The sequence below is a fragment of the Monodelphis domestica genome, chromosome 5 (assembly GCF_027887165.1).
Source record: "Monodelphis domestica isolate mMonDom1 chromosome 5, mMonDom1.pri, whole genome shotgun sequence".
Lineage (NCBI taxonomy): Eukaryota > Metazoa > Chordata > Mammalia > Didelphimorphia > Didelphidae > Monodelphis > Monodelphis domestica.
In genome coordinates, this window is record NC_077231.1 from 66257686 (window position 1) to 66277861 (window position 20176).

The 20176-nt window shown below is 33.7% G+C and overlaps 1 protein-coding gene across 10 annotated transcripts in view; it reads left to right on the forward strand.

Annotated features, from left to right (window-relative positions):
• Window positions 1-20176, forward strand: part of LRRIQ1 (leucine rich repeats and IQ motif containing 1) — a 295150-nt gene that overhangs the window by 107897 nt on the left and 167077 nt on the right. For all 10 annotated transcript variants that reach the window (XM_056798583.1, XM_056798581.1, XM_056798584.1 and 7 more), the window contains 3 exons: window positions 1655-1825; window positions 6325-6804; window positions 17616-17802. In XM_056798583.1, the coding sequence (XP_056654561.1) occupies window positions 1655-1825; window positions 6325-6804; window positions 17616-17802 (838 nt within the window). The remainder of the gene's footprint in view (window positions 1-1654; window positions 1826-6324; window positions 6805-17615; window positions 17803-20176) is intronic.

Genomic DNA, 20176 nt, shown 5'->3' on the forward strand with positions numbered 1-20176 from the left:
GGCAAATTGAAATTGAGCTTCTTTGTTCTTAGTGAGATCAGGTCTTAAAGGACATTGTCCATTTCTGAACCCCTACTCAAAATCTATCTCTGTATGGTACCTCCTAGAACTTGTGCTCAACAGCCCCTCTTCTGGAACAAAGGATCACCTCCATGCTGCAGTGAAACCTCAGAAAAACTTCAAAGACAGATTGACTCCCATACCGTTATTTGGACTACTTATTTTCAGTGTCTTTCTTCAGCCCCATAACCCTCCATATTTCCTCTTAGTCATAGCTGAAAAGGAGATAACAAAACAATATGAAGTGTCCAAGGCTTCTTTCCTCTCTGATTGTTCTAATTCTATGGTATTTTCCTTCCCTAAGTCTCAGAGTTCAGCTTTTTTAAAAAGTCAATTTTAGTCTTTATGAATTTGAATGTAATTTCTGCACCAGCCCAGGATGGCCATTTTGGTCTAGATTGCCACAGTGATTGGCTGGCTTTCATTTTCTGTTTTCATTTTTTCCCTCTTTTCTCCTTTCTCCATTTTACTTTTTTCTTTCAAGTTGTTAAGCAATTGGAAAGAATCGCAAAGATCATAGTGCTCTAGATCTGAAGCTAGATATAACTTCAGAGACAATCTAGTTCAACCCCTCATTTTCAGATGGGTAAACTAAGGCCCAAACTGGTTAAGTAACTTGCCCAAATGTTTCCTATTTTAGAACACTTATAGAAAATCTAACATTCTCTTTCCCATGGCCTTGTTTACAAGGACTCTCTCAAACTCTCCTTCAGCAAGTTACTTTGATTAGTGAATAGTTATAAATGAATTATTAATTTGAGTCCAATGATGGAAGAATGCCTTTTTGCACTGTACAATTCTCTTGCTATTTATGTAATGGGAGATTAACCTGTGATGGGCTAGTCCTAAGAGCACGTGCAGATATTTTCCTGCCTAGTCCCCAGGGCAGCATATGGAACTTTGGGGAACAGGTTTGTTGCCATGCAGGTGATAAAGGAGTCATTATGGCATGGTGACAAAATAGCTTCTAATTGGTTAAGAGCCAGAAGAACTGATGAACAGGAGTTGCTGGGCTAGAACTGAATCCAGAGTTCCTCTGGTATCCATCCCTTCCTAAGTTCCACATGTTAGGCTTGACCACTTTATTTGTTTCTAGGTTTTACTGGGTTCACCATTACTTCAGTACCACTAGCATAAAAGAGTGATCCTTCCATGCTGCTCATTCTGTGTTGTTTCTTGACCACGTCTTTAACTAGTTAAAATCTGAATCATAAAATAAACCATTTTTCTTGTCATTCTCAACTCTAAAAGTTATTTAGAATAATTTCAAATTTGCACACATTCTGATAGAATATGGGCTCCTTGAAGGCAGCGATTGTTTCATTTTTGTCTTTCAATGCCCTCAGAGACTAGAATAGTGCTTTGAATATAGCAGGTGCTCATTAATATTTCCAGAATTAAATGAATTTTTTAACTGAATTACCTGCATTATATGCTTTGTGAAAATTGGAGGAAGGAGCTGTATCAATTAGTACTTTCCAGTAAATAAAGCTTAGTCTACATTTGTACTGTGTGGTTAAATTTATGAACAGTTTTTTTTTAAAGTAAACTATTTTTGTAAAGCTGATGTTTTATTTTGTTGTCTTTTCATTAGGCATTCCATACTTGAAATCTTACCTACTCTAAGAATTCTCAATGGTGAAACAGTTAATTCTGATTCATTCAACAATCAGATTTGTACAGAACCAGGCAGTTTTTCTGCAATCTGCCAGACCCAGACCCAGGAACTTAACTTAATAGTTAAAAAATGCATCACTGGAAAAAGGTGTGTAATCCAAATTTTAACAAATTTAAATATTAATGTAATGTTATGATAATTGTTTTTTAATGTAATCCCATTTCTCTGATTAAATACAATATCTTTGAAAAATCTTTAGTAAAAATGCAGAATATTAGGTAATTTTTTGATCTACTCTGAAATATTCACTTGGAAAAACACCTAAATGCATAAAAAATAATTGAAATCTGTAGTTATACCTTCTGGGTTTCCACTTAAAATGAGACAGCCAAGGCATTCTCAACAGAAATAAATCAAGAGGATTGAGGATAAAGTGAAGGGAACAGAACAAGAGATGATTTCCTTTACTTTGGTTCTGATAGCCCACAAATTAAATATCTAGTTCCTGTCACTTAAATTGTCAGCTTCAGTTTCTTCATCTGTAAAATAAAGATAATAATAACACCATTATTGACGTGAGGGTGGAATTGCTTTAGTAATGGATCTGGAAGAGGATGCATATAATCCATTGTACTCTAGGAGGGCATGATTTGTAGTATTCTGTGGGTCTAAAAATCAATGATACAGGCATCCAGTACCTTAAAGTCGATCTCATAATCCCTTCCCATTTTTGTTGCTTTGTTAATAAAACTCAAATTTCAGCCTCTAATTTAAGATAGTATTATTCCAAGGTCGATTAGAGACACAGAATTGGAAATGAACCCCATTTTATAGTTCATATTTTATACATGCAATCAATATTTGTGACACCAGTTTTAACTAACAAATATCAACTTTTATGCTGATTTTTTGCCTGATCCTTTAATTCGATATATTTATTACATATAGTGCCAACCAAAAATTGAAGTGAAAATAGTTTTTTTTTAGAGAAAAATATATAGGACATCATGCATTTCCTTTAAAACAAAAAACAAAAAAACTTTACCTTCTGTCTTAGAATCAATACAAAGTATAGGTTTCAAGGGAGAAGAGCTATAAGAGCTAGGTAATTGGAGTTAAGTGACTTGCTAGGAAGTATTTGGGGCCAGATATGAATCCAGAACTAGTCCCCTAGCTGCTCCCATGCATTTGCTTTTCAGTAAAATGCTTCAGTAGGGTGATCTAATAATTACAATTCTTGTGAGAAGGTGCATGTGATATTGGCAAGAACAGTGGCCTTTGGGTCTGGATTCTCAGGTTCAAGTTCTAACTCTTCTACTTGACTTGGACAGCCTCTCACAAGAATTGTAATTATTAGATGCTTTGAAAACCTAAAAGTTGCCCATATAAGTGCTGGTCATGAGGAGGAGGAGGAGGAGGAGGGAAGGAGAGAGAAGAGAGTGAAAAGGGATGAAACAAATCACCTTTCTCTCAAGGTGCTTACATTCTAATTAGGGAGAAAACAAGTACAGGAACAGAATAAATATAAAGAGAATAAATGCATAGTAGTTAAATACTTGTAACCAACAGGTATTGCCATAAAGGGCAAAACTGATTGGTTTTATATGCTCCTTGGAAAGGGGTAGAGCTGAATCTTCCCAGGCTCCTGCATGAGGTCAACTATTGAGCATACAACCTCCTTTTTGGTCACAGTCATTGCCTCCCTTCCTACTCCCTATCTCTCTCTCTTACGTTAGAGGCCAAAATTTTAATGAGTGAGACCTTGTTAAAAAAGATCTTTTTGCCAATGACTCCTAGGTTCATGCAGCATACTTTCTTTGATCCTTTAGGAAGTTTATATTAAACCATAACTTAGCAAAAAGACAACAGGTGGAAAAATTTCTAAATTCAGTCAGAGGTTTAGCTCCTTGACCTATTTAAATTCCGGGCATTTTTTTTAGCTACCTCCCAACTTCTTCTATTACACTTTGCTAAGCATAGAGTAAGTACATGGACATACAAAACAAGCTTTGTGATCATCTTGAGACCTATAGATCAGTTAGTCTATACAAGAAGTAACGAAAACTTTGAATTAAAAGTGTTGGCTGAGTGAGTAGAAAGAGGGGTTAGATGGTGAGAAATGTCCTAGAAACAATAAGATTTGACAGTTTCTTGGCTTATGTGGTGTGAGGAAGATCAAGTCATCAAGCAAGGATAACATTCAAGGATACCAGCCTAGGAAACAGGAACAATTGTGAGACTTTCCACAGAAATAGGGGAGTTTGGAAGAGAGGCAGAGTTGAGAGGAAAGATCAGTACAAAGATAATTTCTCATGCAGTTTTAAGTTACTGTCTTTTATGGTGATGGATTTTCTGTAAATACACACCTTCAAATTCAGGTGAGAAAACCTTTCTCCCTGATTGCTTATTCATTTCATCTATGTTAAACTTTCATCTATAATTTTTGGACAACAAAACTATTACTTTGACAAGAAATTGAACAAAAAGTCCTAATATTTATAGCAAAAACTGAACAACAAAAGTTCCAAAATTCCAAAGAGAATTATTATTTTTAAATTTCTGTAGAATGTAATAATTCACACTTCCCTCAGTTTGCAACATGATAACTTCTTGATATTTTTGAAACATTTAGCTATTTTAAGAAAAAAAACTGACAGGTAGTTAAATAATAGCAATTTAAAATACACTTTCGGTTCTCATCTATTAATATATACCATGAGAAGTCTGGCTGGTTAGATGTTGATGTCTTTCTGGCCTGCTCATTTTGGGTGTGGAAATTTCAGTCTGGCCTTATTCTCCTGTATGCTGAAGAGAAAGAGAAGAGAGGAAAAAAAAAGAACAGGAGAGACTGAAGGTAATATACCCATCATCCTTTCCTTAGGAAGAAGAACTAACAATAAGAAATGGCTGCTGAATAGTTACATTCAGAGACAGTGATAAAATGAATTGTTATTTTTAAAAAATAGCTCCCACCTACATCTTTAATTTCCTAAGGGAAATTTTCTTCTCACCCATGACCACAGAATAAACAGTTGTTTCCATGATGGCTTCGGATTGGATAAAGCATCTATTTGCCTAAATTTAAGTTTTCTTAAAGGAGAACATACTTTTCATATATGCTTGTCTAAAATATGAATATTGAATTTTATTTTAGATTTAGTGTGATGTTATGAACTCAATATAAACATTATTAAAGCGAATGTAAGTCAAATAGAAAGAACTATGAAAATATGAACAGTAGAGTATAATTCTAATAAAAATGTCAGCTTCATATATCCGAGTAGAAATTGAACTCAGGTCTTTCTTGACTCCAAGTTCAGCAACTATCTATTATACCAACTCATTATCTAGTAATTATCACTCATTTACTATTCTTTTTCTTACAAACGAGTTTTAAAATTTATTCTGCTTTGAGACACAACCTAGAAAAAAGAAAAAAGTTTTTGGTCATTTAAGTGAAATTGGATTCTCATGTAGGAACAGAACAAGGGATGTTGCTAAAAGTCATCATTATTTATTTAGTCAACATTTTGCATGTTCTGTTACTATTTTCAGACAGTATGCAAAAGAATCAATGACTCACTGTCATGCAATGTTTTAAACTTCAAAGGAAACAAGCCGAACATGATTTTAAATCAATACTTTTATTATAAGTTGCATTTAAAGATAAATGAAAATTGCTGCAATGTGAACTACTGAACTTTAAATATATAATTATTCAAAAATCAATATTCCCTATATATTTATGCATACATAGAAATTCGTGTATGTATTTATACTTTCTGGAATTCATGAATAATTTTACATGAATAATTTATAATGATGGTGGTTTAAGATGAATTATATTATTTGGAAAATGACAAAAAGATAAATCTTCTTTGTTTGTATTTGTTTACTGAGCTCATGGCAATATTCAGAACATTCACATAATAGTATCTGATATGTTATAATTCTCCTTATCCATTCCCCTTCCTTCCTATAGTTGGAAACATCATTAATACAATGGAACCATTCTGTGCCAAGGGTTTATTAATTAATGTGACATTTGACTACATACCAAGAAAATCTTCAAAACAAATGAGATAGAGATGATGATTTTTATCTGTCATTTTAGAATTTAGTTTGCTTAAATTTGTAACTGTAATATTGTCTTAAATGTAGTTGGGTTCTTTTTTCAGTGAATTCTCTTTCAAGTGAAAAATGGGGGGAAAAACCTTTCCCATAACATCAATCCTTTATTTAAAAGTCCAATAAAAATATTTTGCATGGCAAGATTCAATGTTGGAAGCACTTTTAAGTGTATTTCATAAATAACTTCTCCAAATTTAGACAGCAGCAGTCCTGATAGGCTTTTTGTCTGTATCTGATGTTTACAGTTGTGAAGGTTAGGCTCTTTCTCATTCATTTGTACAAAAAAAAAATACCTAGAGGAGGGAAATGCATCAGAATAAAACAACTAAACATTTTGTTTCATATGATCATTTGAAATTACACAAATAAATATTTTTATGAAAATGAGATATATTAAAGCTAAATATAAATGTAATAATACCAATGGAAATCATTATGTTCATTAAACTTACTTAAAATTATAACATTTTCATATATGTATTGTGACTAAACACTTTTCATTATTTTTTCCTCAGAAGTATCCACTCCTCAGATGTCATAGACAACTTGTGCTGTTATTTTAATGAATTGATGAAACTTAGTAGTGAGTACAGAAATTATCATGAACATGAAAATTTCAAGATCACTGATAGAGATGAAGATTTAAATATCATGGAGAAAGACCAATCAGAAGTACAGCAAGATCCTACAAAAACAGTAGTCAATAGCAGCCCACAGCAAAGCAACATTTTTGTTACTGAGGTAAATGAAAAGGAACAGGAATTTCCCCAAACTTCTCCAAAAACAGTTCCTCGTGACATTTACCCTGGATTCATCACAATCTCCAAACATAAGCAAAGAGAGAGAACAGATCAAGACCAAAGAGTCCATAGGAAGAGGAAGAGCAAGAGCATTAAGACCACAAAAATTCATAACAAGGACAACACTGTCACTGATACATTAAATACAACTGAAACGGAAAAGAATTTCCAACATATTCAGGATGATGACAAAAAGTAAGATTTACAAATGTAATTTTTCCTCATATAGTTACACCCTTGATTACATATTTAAAATATGATCTCTGAGAAACATATTAAAGGTATCTTTACCTTTTGGTACAGGTACAGATTTTAAATAACCAGATACTTGATATCCAATTAGTTATTTACAGATCAGTGCCATTATTTTTTTTCTCAAATATATTCGCTATGCCTAAAGCCTAAAGCAGTCATTTTCATTTTCTGCTATATTAATTGGCTAAGTTTTAAATTTGGTCAATTCTACTAATATGTAATTGAACAACATATGCAATGCAAAGTGTCTGATAAAATTGCCTTCTAACTTCTTGTTCATTTAAAAATAAATGCCCTTTTTGGAAGACTTGGTATTTGTTTTTCCTGGAAATGGCAAAGAAATGCCCCTGAAGAATCAGGTCTTTTTAATTTTCTTTTGGGAGAAGGGTTATATATTTCATATATATTCATTTATTTGTTGAATTTAATTGAGTTCAAAATTACTGAATGTCATTAAACATGTTTGTTTTAACTTCCTTTTTATAAGGGATAAGTGAATTATACCAATATGCCTTCTGATTTAACTATATATCCTTTTTCGCAACTAGAGAATTATTTTAGTAACCAGGAATAACATTATGAATGGTTAAACGAGAAATCACTTTATTTGTTTTATTGGTCCTTTCTGTAGGAGAATATGATTTTAGGGTTAGTCTTTTTTTCTAAAAGCTTTACCTTCTTTCTTAGAGTTGATACTGAGTATCAATTCCAAGGTGGAAGAATGGTGAGTGCTAGGCAATTAAGTTAAGTCATTTGTCCAGGGTCATACAGCTAGGATGTGTCTGAGGCCACATTTGAACTCAGGACCTCTAGTCTCCAGACTGTCTTTCTTTCCTCTGAACCACCTCAGCTTTAGTTTTTATGTTTAGTCTTTCACTTTAGACTGTTATATTTCCTTCTGCATGCCACTCATTGGCTCCAGTGTCAGCAAGGGAAGAGGGGAGAAATCTTAAATGAGAGATTAGAGAGCTCCCTCAACAGATTGGGAGAAGGGGGATGCAATCAAGAGAATATGTTGAGAGGTTGACCTTTGGTGATAAATCTATATGCCAGTTAACAAACATTTGTTAATCACCTACTTTGGATGTGCCAGGCACTGCTAGATGCCAGAGACTTAAAGACTAAAATAACACAGTTCCACCCTCAATAGCCTTGTCTTCTATTGGGAGGACACAACATACATACATGTATGCATACCTACTTGCATGCACATGTGTATACATGCATGCATAGATCATATACCTACAGCATAAACATTGGGCTTAAAGAGGACAGGGCAGAAGGGATTCAGATCTCCTCCACTCATATAGTCACCACAATAGTTTAAGGCTTCATTGCCTCTCACATGGATCGTGCCGATCGCTTCTTAACTGGTCTCTCTACCTCAAATCTCCTCCCCACTCCGATTCATTCTTTACAGAGCTGCTGAAGTGAGCCTTCTAAAGCACATGTCTTGACTGCTTTACTTTCCCACTCAACTTCAGTGACTCCCTGTTAACCACAAAACAAAATTTAAACCCTTCCATCAAGCATTTAAAAAACTTTTCTCAACATAAGCCTAACCTTCCTTTTCCAGACTTGTTGCACTATCATGCATTTTATGGTTCAGCCAAATCTCCCTTCCCACTGTTTCTTCTCCCTTGTTCCTTATCGACGGGCTTTTACAAAAATCAGTCATCTCCCATGCCAGGAATGTCCTTCTGGCTCTACTCTTCCTCTGAGTATTTTTTGATTCCTTCAAGCCTCAAATCTTGAATGCTTCTATGAAGCTATATTTGATCCTTAACATTGCTAAGCCATTCCCTCCATGGTATCTTGCTTGTTTTGCATATATATATTTTTTTCTCCCCCAAAGAATATATGTTCTATGAAGGATGGTTGGATTTTTGATTTTGTATCCTCATCCTTTAAGATGGTGCTTGGTCATAAGTAAGTGCTTAATAGATCTTGAATTGATTGGCTGTCATTTAAAGCCCTTCACCATGAGGGTCTAGCCAAATTGACCTTTTTTGTTCTACAGTCGTTGTTTGTTTCTCACAACACTCTCATCTCCCCTTTCTCTACTTTTCAATAAGTTTTCCTCCATTCTTGGAATTTGTTTCCTCCTTACTTCCATCTTTTAGATACCCTCATTTCCTTTAAGACTTATCCAGATGCCACCTTTGATCTAAGACTTTTTGTAATTGTTCTAGCTACTAGTAAAGAGACTGGAGTAAAGGATCAAGGAATAGCGGGGTATCATGGAGGTGTGTGGAGGCAGCAGTTTGAGATGGAGAGAAAGGGATGAAGAAAGTTCTTTTGTCTGAAACAGTCTGAGGCAATGTTCTCTGCACATAGGGCGGGATGGATCGATGGGATGGAAAGCTGGTAGAAAGGGGAAAAGTTTTGGTACAGTCACTATGTTGATTGTAATAGAGAACAAATTAAAGAGGAGTAGAAATACCTTCTTGTTCCATTAAGTGCTCAGTCGAAATGAGGTCATGTCCATTAGTAGTGCATCCAGTTAGTAGCACAGTTAAATGTCTTATCATTTCATCATGGTGAACTTTCTTTAGTTGATATTCCACAATCAACATGCCTCCACAGTGTGGTTTTTGTTATTGATGGGTTTTTTTTTTGATTGCCCTTTTGCATCACTTATCATTTTGACTCATCTAAAAGTATGGTGTTATGTGTGGCCCAGTAAGATAGTAATTCCAAGAGAATATCAGTGTCTGTGTTTAGGAGGAGCTTGGGATCATTAAAATAAAAAACCTACTACATTTTCCTCTTGCTTAGCTTTGGGCTCAAGCCACATTAAATCTGTAGCACCTCTCTAAAATACATGCATACACATGTACATAGGCATATTTGTGTAATGTGTATGCATGTATACATACAGATGGAATGATTCATTGTGCTCTCTATTCAACTATAAGGCATAATTAGAACAGTATACATACACTTTATCCACTGTTTTTCTTGAGATGTAGGTTGATTCATCTCATTAGTAACTATAGTAACATCAAGATAACTGATGCAATCAGCACGTCATCTGCAAACAGGCAATCATATGTTACCAAAAAGAATCATGTTTTAAAAGAAGTAGCATAAAGAAAGACTTCAGAGAGATTTAAACCTGGAAAAAGGCATCCAGAAAATGAGATATCCAACAGATATCTTGTGTGATACATTCTTCTCCACACAATGTTAAGAAAAGTGATTAATTCTCTAGAAAGGCTGTCATATTAAGCCCCCCCCCCATGTAAGGGTATTTATAACACCATGCTTTTTATTATTAACAAACAATATATAAAGCAAGACATATTTTCTCTATATCTCTTAGTCAAATGGAAAATTAGGAAGATTTGACTATATTCAGAAAATCATCTGTAATATAAGGATATCCTCAAGATCATTGACCAATGAGGATACATTGACCATCCTCAGATATTTTGTATATATAAGAAAGCAGAATATGACTTCATAGTTAATACTGTCTTTTCACTGACCTTTTTCAGGTAACAATACCATATATGATATTTTCTGTTCTGGAAACTTTACTTTTAGAGATATCTTGAAAATCAATTTCTGATTGTTTTCAGTGTGATCTTGCTTCATCCCTTGACTTTTTACTGTATATTTTTTCATCATGAACATTCATGCTTATCTATTTCATCTTAAATGACACTAATACTGCTACATACATAATTTCTTGTTTAGCTACCTTTTCTTAGATTATACTATTCATAATTTTCATAGGCTTATAAATAGTAGCACTTGTCCCTAATTTTTTACACATGTATGTAATCCATATTTTAGAAATATGTTATACATACATAAACATATCAATGCAAATGTGCACATATAAAATATACACATAGATAATGTACTGGGGCACTGAATCTAAATGCCAGAATTCCATTATCAGAACATGTAAGAATGGATCAGCATAGATAAGATAGTAGCCTTGTTCTATTTCACCTATTTGTTGTTGTCTTGCTGTTAATTTGAGTATAGATATTTTCAGAATGAACTAACTCAGCCTGATCTCAAATTAGATTTATTATTTCTTTCTAAGCTGATTTTCATTGTTTTATCAGGTAATATTGTAGGTAGTACTACTCATAGTTTTCACAAGATTATTAAGTAGTATCACTTGTGCTTGATCCTTTTGTTTTTCCAAATGTGACCTTATTTTCTATGTCAGTCTTGTCCTCCATTTTCATATCTTTGGTAAGTAGAAATTAAGTGTTATTTGTAATATAATTTCTATTTTATTTATAAAATTGTGATTTTTATATTGGTAAAATGTTTCTAAGATCATAATGATAGTCTCAATGATTTTCTTTTCTCTTCCTATGTTTTAGAGTGGGTAGCTTATTTAAATTGAGTTAGTACAGTTGTTATTTTAAAAAGTCCTTCTCATTATTTTCCTTTTAATTTTCCATTGATCTTTAACTAGTTGACAATCTAGCTTTTTCTGAAATAACTCCCACAATAGTAATTGTTTCTTTTTTGCTAAACTGTAATTAATTTAATTTTTGGTAACACTTTTGAGTGTGAAACACATCTAATACCTTAAACTGTTCTAAAAAAACCTTACAGATGTGGAAGGTTTCTGCAAAGACTACAAGACAAATGCCATTCATTTCTTGATTCTAAAGCATATCTTCCAACATTTTCACAATGCATAACTTCATCTATTCTATTTTTTGCCAGTTTATATTTACCTATCTAGTTTCCCAATAGTAGGAACTTTCCCCTTTTTTCATCTTTGTATACCCACGTCTCAGAATAGTACCTTGCTCAGGATAAACACTTTCATAAAGAATTGAATTGAATTCACAATGAAGTCACAAATATCAAGGTTTATGTTGAGTTTACTTGAAGAACCTCATCAGGGTGGGACTCTCTAAAATGTTTTTCTACTTCACTCTCTGTAATTATATATATTACAATTAGTCTATGCTAGACTTTTATTTATGCTCATTGTGAGTGCAAAGTAAAATAATCAAATGTCTTGTGAAATTATTTTCTTTCTTTTACCCTTGGAAATATTATGAAACCACTCCAGCCTCCTCTTCATTCTCCTTTCCAAGGAAAAACCTATAAACCTTCCTTCAATTTAGCCATAACTTGTTTTTGACTTTTAGTTTCTTTTGTAGTGAGAATGATCACATATTTGCAATTTAATTCTGCTAGTAGTATGTCACATTACTATTTTCAACCTAGATCTTACATTAAGGACTAATAGCTTAGTAAGCAATTAGAGATTGTCTAAATAATAACTTTGATTCTTAGAACATTCTACACACCTTTATGCTACTCTGCAACTCATCACTCTGGAAGTAGAGGGGAATTCCTAAGGTTTAATTTGCATTTGGTTCATGGTTCATGGCCAAAGAATTCATTACCTAGAAGCCTTGATGCTAACAATAAGCCTCTTTTTTCCCTAATTTTTCTCACCTTTGGATACTTCATCTGTTTTAAAGATCAAATGAAGTAACATTGATACATTAAAGTGCTATGTAAATGCTGTCCACCATCATCATTATTATTAATATCACTTCAGCTCAAGATTGATAAGTAATAATAAGGTTATTACTACCCCAGATTAGTCATAGGGCCACAGTCAGTCTGTCTTTGTGACCTTGCACCTTCTTATATATCAGAACAGAAATTTTGTTTCTGATGATTATCTTCTAATACTGAAAATTATCTTCATACTATGATGAGGCTGCATAAGATTTATATGAATGAAATGCCATAGCTGCCCTCAAGGAACTTAAAACTGAATACAGTGAAATAATATGTACACAAATAAATATAAATATTATTAAGTAAAAAAGATTTACAAAGTATTGTAAGGAATTTTTGTAAGGAAACATCATTTTTGGCTGGGAGCATTCAGGGAAAGAAGGTCTTGTGAAAGAGAGGTAGGAGCTTAGTTGTGATATGAAGTAAGAGAAGGATTTCTATAGCAGACATAATGATTATTTATTTCTTATTTAGGGTTGAGGATGGAGGAACAGGACGTGGCTGAAGGATAGTGAATATTCCAGTTTTCCTAGAATTCAGAATTCACAAAGGAAAATAGTTTAAATCTGGAAAAGTATCTTGAAGGCAGATTTATAGCCTTAATGCCTAACTATTAAAAAAAGGAATTTGTACTTTTTTGAGTAGGCTGTTTGGAAGTCACTGAAAGTTTTTGTGTGAGAAATGATCATACTTAGACATGAGGAAGCTTATTTACTTGAGAGGCTATGTGCAACAACAGTGAGGGGAATGGGTAGTTTGGAGACCAAAGATGGTGATTTAAGAGGAAAGTCATAGACTACTATATAATCGCAGTGTTGGAAGGGCCCTCCTAGGTCATCTAACCCATTTCCTCATTCATACTTGAGCAGGAATTCCCTGTATAATATGCCTCCAAAATAGTAATCCAATCTTCTCTTGAATACTTTCAGTGTTATGGAAGTTATTGCCTCTAGATGTAGCCCATTCCTTTTGTAGATAGATATAATTGTTACAGTTCTCCCTTACTGAAATCCTACATTGTCCTCCACTGTCTATACCCCATGGCTCATAATTCTGATCTTCTTCTTGATATACCCTCATATACATAAAAAAGCTGAAATGTCCTCTCTAAGACTTTTTCTCCAGGCTAACCATTCATTCAACTAACTCTCATACAGTGTGATCTCAGGCTTTTCATCATTCTGTTGTTCTTCTTAAGAGGCTTTCCAACTTAGCTATATCAATTTGAAATTTTGATGCTTTGAACTGAACCCCAGATATTTTCCAACCAAGTATGATGATTATTTCTCTAGTTCTGAAAAGTATATTATATCATGCAGTTTAGAATTGCATTGTTGTTGTTTGGCTAACCATATTACACTGTTGACTGATATTAAGCTCACAATACACAGAAACTATTCAAATGAACTATTATCTAGACTTGCCTCTTCCATTTTGTACTTCTGAAATGTGTTTTTTAAATACAAGCTATACATTTTTCAGTTTCATATATTTACTTTGACTCAACATTCTATTTTATAAAGGCCTTTTTAAATAACGATTATCATCCATCATGTTATTTATCCCTCCTAACTTTGTAACTTCTTAAAACTTAAATAGCATGTAATCTCTTCCATTAGCCAAGTTATTCATAGAAATGTTAAACATCAATATCTAACCATATATTCCAGAGGTTCTCCACTTGAGATATCCTTCCATTTTGAAAATGAACCATTAATGATTAGTTTTTGTAGGTTTTGACATTCAACTAATTCTCAGACCATCTAATTATACAGTCCATATTTCTCTTTCTTACCCACAAAAATAGCATTGGTGATTTTGTAAGACGTTTTGCCAAAATCTAGGCAGAATAAGTCTAGGTAAATTTTATCTACAATTCTATATCCCCTATGGAAAAAAAGAAATTAAGTTAATCTTGGTCCCCTATGGAAAAAAAAAAGGAGCTTAAGTGCTTAAGTATATCTTTTATGATCTGTTCTTGAGGAAGCCATTCTGGGTCTTTGTGATCACTACCACTTCCATTTCTCAGTACTCATCAGTTATTCTTATCATAATTCTAGAATTTTTCCTTCTCATTATGACTTTTAGTTTCTCCCTATTCTCTTTTTAACCATGGTGTTACATCATTTCCCTTCCTTGCAGCACAAGGACTATGTTCAAGCTTAGTAATCTAAACTTCATAGACTTCATACATTTTTCTTTTTGGAAAACCCAAATATTTGCCATTTTCAAACCCTATGATACATTTTTTCATTCTCTAGGAACTTTCAGAAATCAGTGACATGGTCCAACAATTACATCTACCAATTCAAGCAGTGCCCTCAGCTCCCCTGAGCTTTGTCACGGAACTTAATGTCTCTTTATACAACTCATGTTTCAATTCTCTCTTAAACATTTTTGGTTCAAAATTATTATTATTAGTCCAAATATTATCTTCTTTGGTAGAGAATACTAAAGTAAAATATGAGAGATTATATTTTCTTTTTTATTCATTATCATCAAACTATCCTTTTCCTTACTATATCTTTTAAAAAAAAAACTTTTTTGTTATCCCTAGTATTTGTTGTCAACATTTCTAACAGTTTTTTAAAAAGCTTTCATTTCTTTGTTTTTATTCCATATTTCATAATCTATCCATCTAGCTAGCTAGCTAGCTAGCTAATCTATCTATCCCTTCTTGCACTGGATCCTCTAGTTGTAACTAGGAAGATCAGTTAAGTAAAATCAAAAGACCAAATGATCACATCTAATTTAAATATCAGTGTAGTTCTCCACCCTCACTGTGCTCCACTTCCCCATTGAAATTGAGATTGTTTTGGTCTGATTCAGTTTATATTATCAACCCTAGTTTCTATCTTCTATTCAAGTTTTTATTTTTATTTTTAACAAAAAAACCCAACCTGTCTTAGAATCAATATTAAGTACCAATTCACAGAAGAGCAGTAAGGGTGAGGCAATTGGGGTCAAATGATTTGCCTAGAATCATACAGCTAAGATTTATCTAAGTCTTTTAAAAATCTATGTCAATGAATTTCACATCATTCACTTAAGGCAGTTTACCCCTTTTATTTTCAGCATTTTTATCTCTTTATGATTTCATTCTTAAGAGCTTATTTTCCATCCTGTACTAACTTCCCCAGTAGAATTTAATCTAAAACATGAGTTCTTAACCCCTTTTTTGTGTCATGGTACAAAACAATTCAAATTCAAACTAAAATACCTGATTGTTTGTAATTGAGAATGGCATTGTCTCAAGCTACTCTTCAAAGGCCTTGTTTTCTGTCTCACAAGATTCTAGGTACATGATGAACATTCATAGAAAATATCAAAGAAATTTAAGGTGATAGGCAAAAAAAACATAATAAACAGGTAAATAAGATTGAGAGAGAGAGAAAGAGAGAGAGAGAGACAGAGAGAGAGAGAGAGAGAGAGAGAGAGAGAGAGAGAGAGAGAGAGAGAGAGAGAGAGAGAGAGAGAGAGTTCTCTCTTCATGGACCTAGAGAGAGTTTGGAATCATGCATTTTCTCTCTCAAAACTGGAAACTGGAAGATAACTCTTCTCTCCCATTCTCACCAGTTCCACCCTGTCCCTCAAGCAGGCAGCTCTCCATTAATGAATGCAGGGAAACTACCAGATGATTGACTTTTGCAACCAAAGGACTATAAGAATTACATATAATAATATTTTTGTCTCTTTTTTAAAATGTAAGCTACTATAGGAATCATTTAATTTATTACATTTATATCCCCAATATCCGTATCCACATCCAATATGGTGACTAGAACATTGTAGATACTTAATAAATACATCTGGATAGATAAATGGATTCAGTGAGATTTTTTCAGATATTTTATCGAAACTCAAGCGTACTATGTTTAAGGCATTTCTGAGAATTAACAATTTAGTGACCTTGTCATAATAGGAAATATGTTTCCTTTGGCATCTTCTGCTCTTGATCAAGCCACCATGCTATCTCTAAATGTCCATATGCAATCCAGGTGGATATTAGCCCCACTGTAGTCTGATTTGATGAGATCACACGTAGAGTGTCATGTTCAGTTTCATTCAGTGCCATATTTTAAGAAGAGTGTTGTCAAGCTAGAGAGCATCCAGAGGACCTGGACCGGAATATTGATGGGACACAAAAATTATTTCATAAGAGAATTAATTGAAAGAATTGGAGATCTTTGGTCTAAAGATAAGAATTGGTGGAATAGGGATGGTGCAGAGATGATTGGTCTCTTTATGTATTTGAAATACCATGGTTTGAAAGTGAAATTAGACTTAATTCTGTTGACCTGAAAAATCAGAACAATGGATTTGAGTTAAAGAAAAGGAGATTTTGCCTTAATCAAATGAAGACTTCCCAAATAATTAGAATTTTCCAGAAATGGAATATTCTACTTTGGAATATAGTGATTTCTCAATCACCTGAGGCCTTCAAGAGGTGACTCAGTGACCATTTATTAGAGATGCTATAAAAATTTTCATTTATGTTTTAGGTTAGAGGTATTAACATGAACCACAGCCATGGGAACCAGCTTAAATTGTAATTGGGAAACAAAATAAAAAATAATAACATACATAAATGATGTCCATTTGTGGCTTTCTAACTCAATATGTTGTATCAAGGATCAATTTATATTTGGACTTGATAACAATGCTTTAATGGTGGAACAAGATGACTTCTGATATTGGGTTTTTGACCTCTAGTGACTGTCTAACCATCTCCAAGGTTCTATGGTTCTGTTATATACCAAAGGTTCTTGGTTCTGGCTCCCTTAATTTGTTGAAATCATTAGTTTTAATATCTTCTATTTGTCATTTCCACAACAAGGTCTGGTCTCCATTTTTATCCTAACCCTACTTGGAGGCTATCTCCTTGTAAATGCCAGAGTATTGTCTTCACTAGTCTTTCGGGACACTTAATTTATGTTTCATATTCTAGTAAAGTAATACTTATTTTCCTAAGAGGAAAGTTCTGTATCACTCCCTTAATGGAAAACAACTGTATCTTAGACAATTTTTACAAACTGAGCACATGGCTTTATCAGAGTTCTTTAACATTGCAATGAGTTATGCTCAGAAGAAACAATCAATGAAGACAGAATATGCATTAAGTTTCTTATTTTACCTGTTCATATATTTTTTGTGTGAAACTCTCAAATATGATAAAATATTTTTCCGTTTTTAATTTCTGCCACTAAAATAGCTATTTTTGCTATTAATAGGAAGTCAAAGGAAGGATCCTCCATTCGAATGCAGATTAATTTCTGTACTATAAAGAATATGGCTGCAATAATAATACAGAGAGCTTGGCGAAATGGCTTTTTGAAGACACAGATTGCTATGAAAAAAAGAAAATGTAGCACCACTGATATGCATACACAGAGGGAAAAGGCTGCAACACGTATTCAGGTCTGTGGCATTCTTTGTAAATTTATATGTGCAAACAAGATGTCTTCATTCTATCCTTGTGTTTATTGATAAGGTAGCCATAATCTGGGACAAGGGGAGAAAAAATAAACAGCTTATATCACACATCAAACTTATTTATACTGTCATTCAGTTATTAAACATACAAAGCACCTACTGTGTGCCATCCATCCCACCAAGCAGTAGGGATGCAAGGAGAGGGAAAAGCAGTCATAGCTCTGAAGGAGTTCTTAGTCTGATGGGACAGAGAAAACCCTAGGTAGATATAATATCCAAACAGTTTAAATTGGAGGTAATCCAGAGAGGGAAGGCACCAGTATTATGGGATATCAGAAAAGGCTTTCTTTTAGAAGATGGAATTTTAGCTAGTACTTGAAGGAAGCAGAGATGAAGAAGGAGGATGAGGTCACAGCATCATTCATATTTTCAGCTTCAGGCATTCACCAACCTAGGGGTGACCCTCTTTCTTTATTCCCTGATACATACCTCAGATAGTCATTTCTCAGGAGAAAACCATTGTGCAGCTAGGAATTTAGAATTCTAAAAAAATTTAAATGCTCTAAAAATGATGTATTTGCTTCATGTGGGCCAGCACTAGGACTGAGGTGATACATGTTACCATCTGGCTATGTAGGCAGGGGTTTCCTGGTTCTGACTGACCCTGGGACTCTATAAACTCCTGACATTGAATGAACTTAAAGCAAGAGTTCTTCACCTAGACCACGAGAATTCTTGGATAATATGGATAGATTCCAAAAGGGACCAGGATCTTGAATGGTAGAAAAATTATATCTTTATTTCTGTTAACTTTTGGTTTCCCTTGCAATCTTATATAGTTCTTTTTTTGTCTATCTGTATCACATCTTATATATTTCATTTTATAAATACTTAAAAACATGATTCTGACTTCCTTTCACTCCCTCCCCTCCAGCTTTAGAGTAAAGCTCATTGTACTTGGAAGGAGGAGATGTAATTTGAATTTTTAAACATTACTTGGTTGGATTTTTGAAGCTTAAAATTTACCTTTTATGTTAAAAAAGTTTAGAAAGTCTTTTAAAATGTCCTCATCAATTGAGTTTGGCAGATAATTTCTTTTTTCTCATTGACTGGTCATGTCTAACTTTGTGACTATTTGGGGTTTTCTTGGCAAAGAAAATGGGACAGTTTGCTATCTTCTCCAGCTCATTTTACAGATGAGGTAACTAAGGCAAAGTGGGCTAAGTAACTTGCACAGGTCACACAGCTAATAAATGTCTGAGTCCAAATTTGAACTCAGGTCCTCCTGACTCCAGGACCAGCAGTCTATCTACTGTACCACCTAGCTGCCCCCTTGGCAGATATAGCATTTTAGAAAAATGATTCAGCTTATATTTCACAACTTTTTCTTCTTTCTAAACATAAGATCTCATTTCTTTTTGGAGTCACATAAATGTTTATTTCTTAGAAACAATTTGTCTCTTTTCTAATTATCTCAATAATATATTAGTTCTTTAGCATTTGAAATTTGCCTACATGTACAAATACATTAAAAAGTTTTCAGATAAATACATATCACTAACTGCCTTATTATAGCAACTAAGATATGACAACAAAAACTCAGATTTATGTCATGCTTCAAGTTATTTTTGTAACCCTTATCTTCCATCTTAGAATCAATACTATGTATTGGTTCCAAGGCAGAAGAGTGGTAAGGGCTAGGCAATGGGGTAAGTGACTTGTGTAGGGTCACTCAGTTAGAACCCAGAACCTCTTGTCTCTAGGTCTGGCTTTCAATCTACTGAGATACCTAGCTGCCCTCCATGCTTTAAGGTTTATAATATGCTTCCTCCACAGCAGCTCTGTGAAATGAGCAGTGTAAGTATTACTGCCTTTATATTAGAGATGAATCTGAGACTTAAGAGCCATTGACCAATTTCCTTGAGGTAGACAGTAAGGTTGGAAATGGAATGTAATTCTTCCTAATTTGGGGGCTGATCTCCTCACCACTGCAGAATGCTAAGGAGAGCTAAGGCTTGGAGACAGTAATATTGTAATTACAGTAACAGTAAAAAGAAGTTATCTGATGTCTGCCATAAAAGTCCATGATACTATTTAATCAGTTCTATTTTTAAAAGGCCCCAAATCATTATGAATTTACATGGTTTTATAATCTCAAGTATTGTTGCTTCTAAATATTTAATATTTCCTATGTATGCTTCAGTTCACTTTTTACACAATCATTTGAAAATTTGTATTTGTGTTTATACCCCTTTCTTCTCAGTTTTTAATAGGTCCTCAAGGATTTGTCAGATCATTAATTAGTTGACCGAGGCTTGTAGTTGAGGGAGTTTTAAGATTCCATTCTGCTTACCAAGCA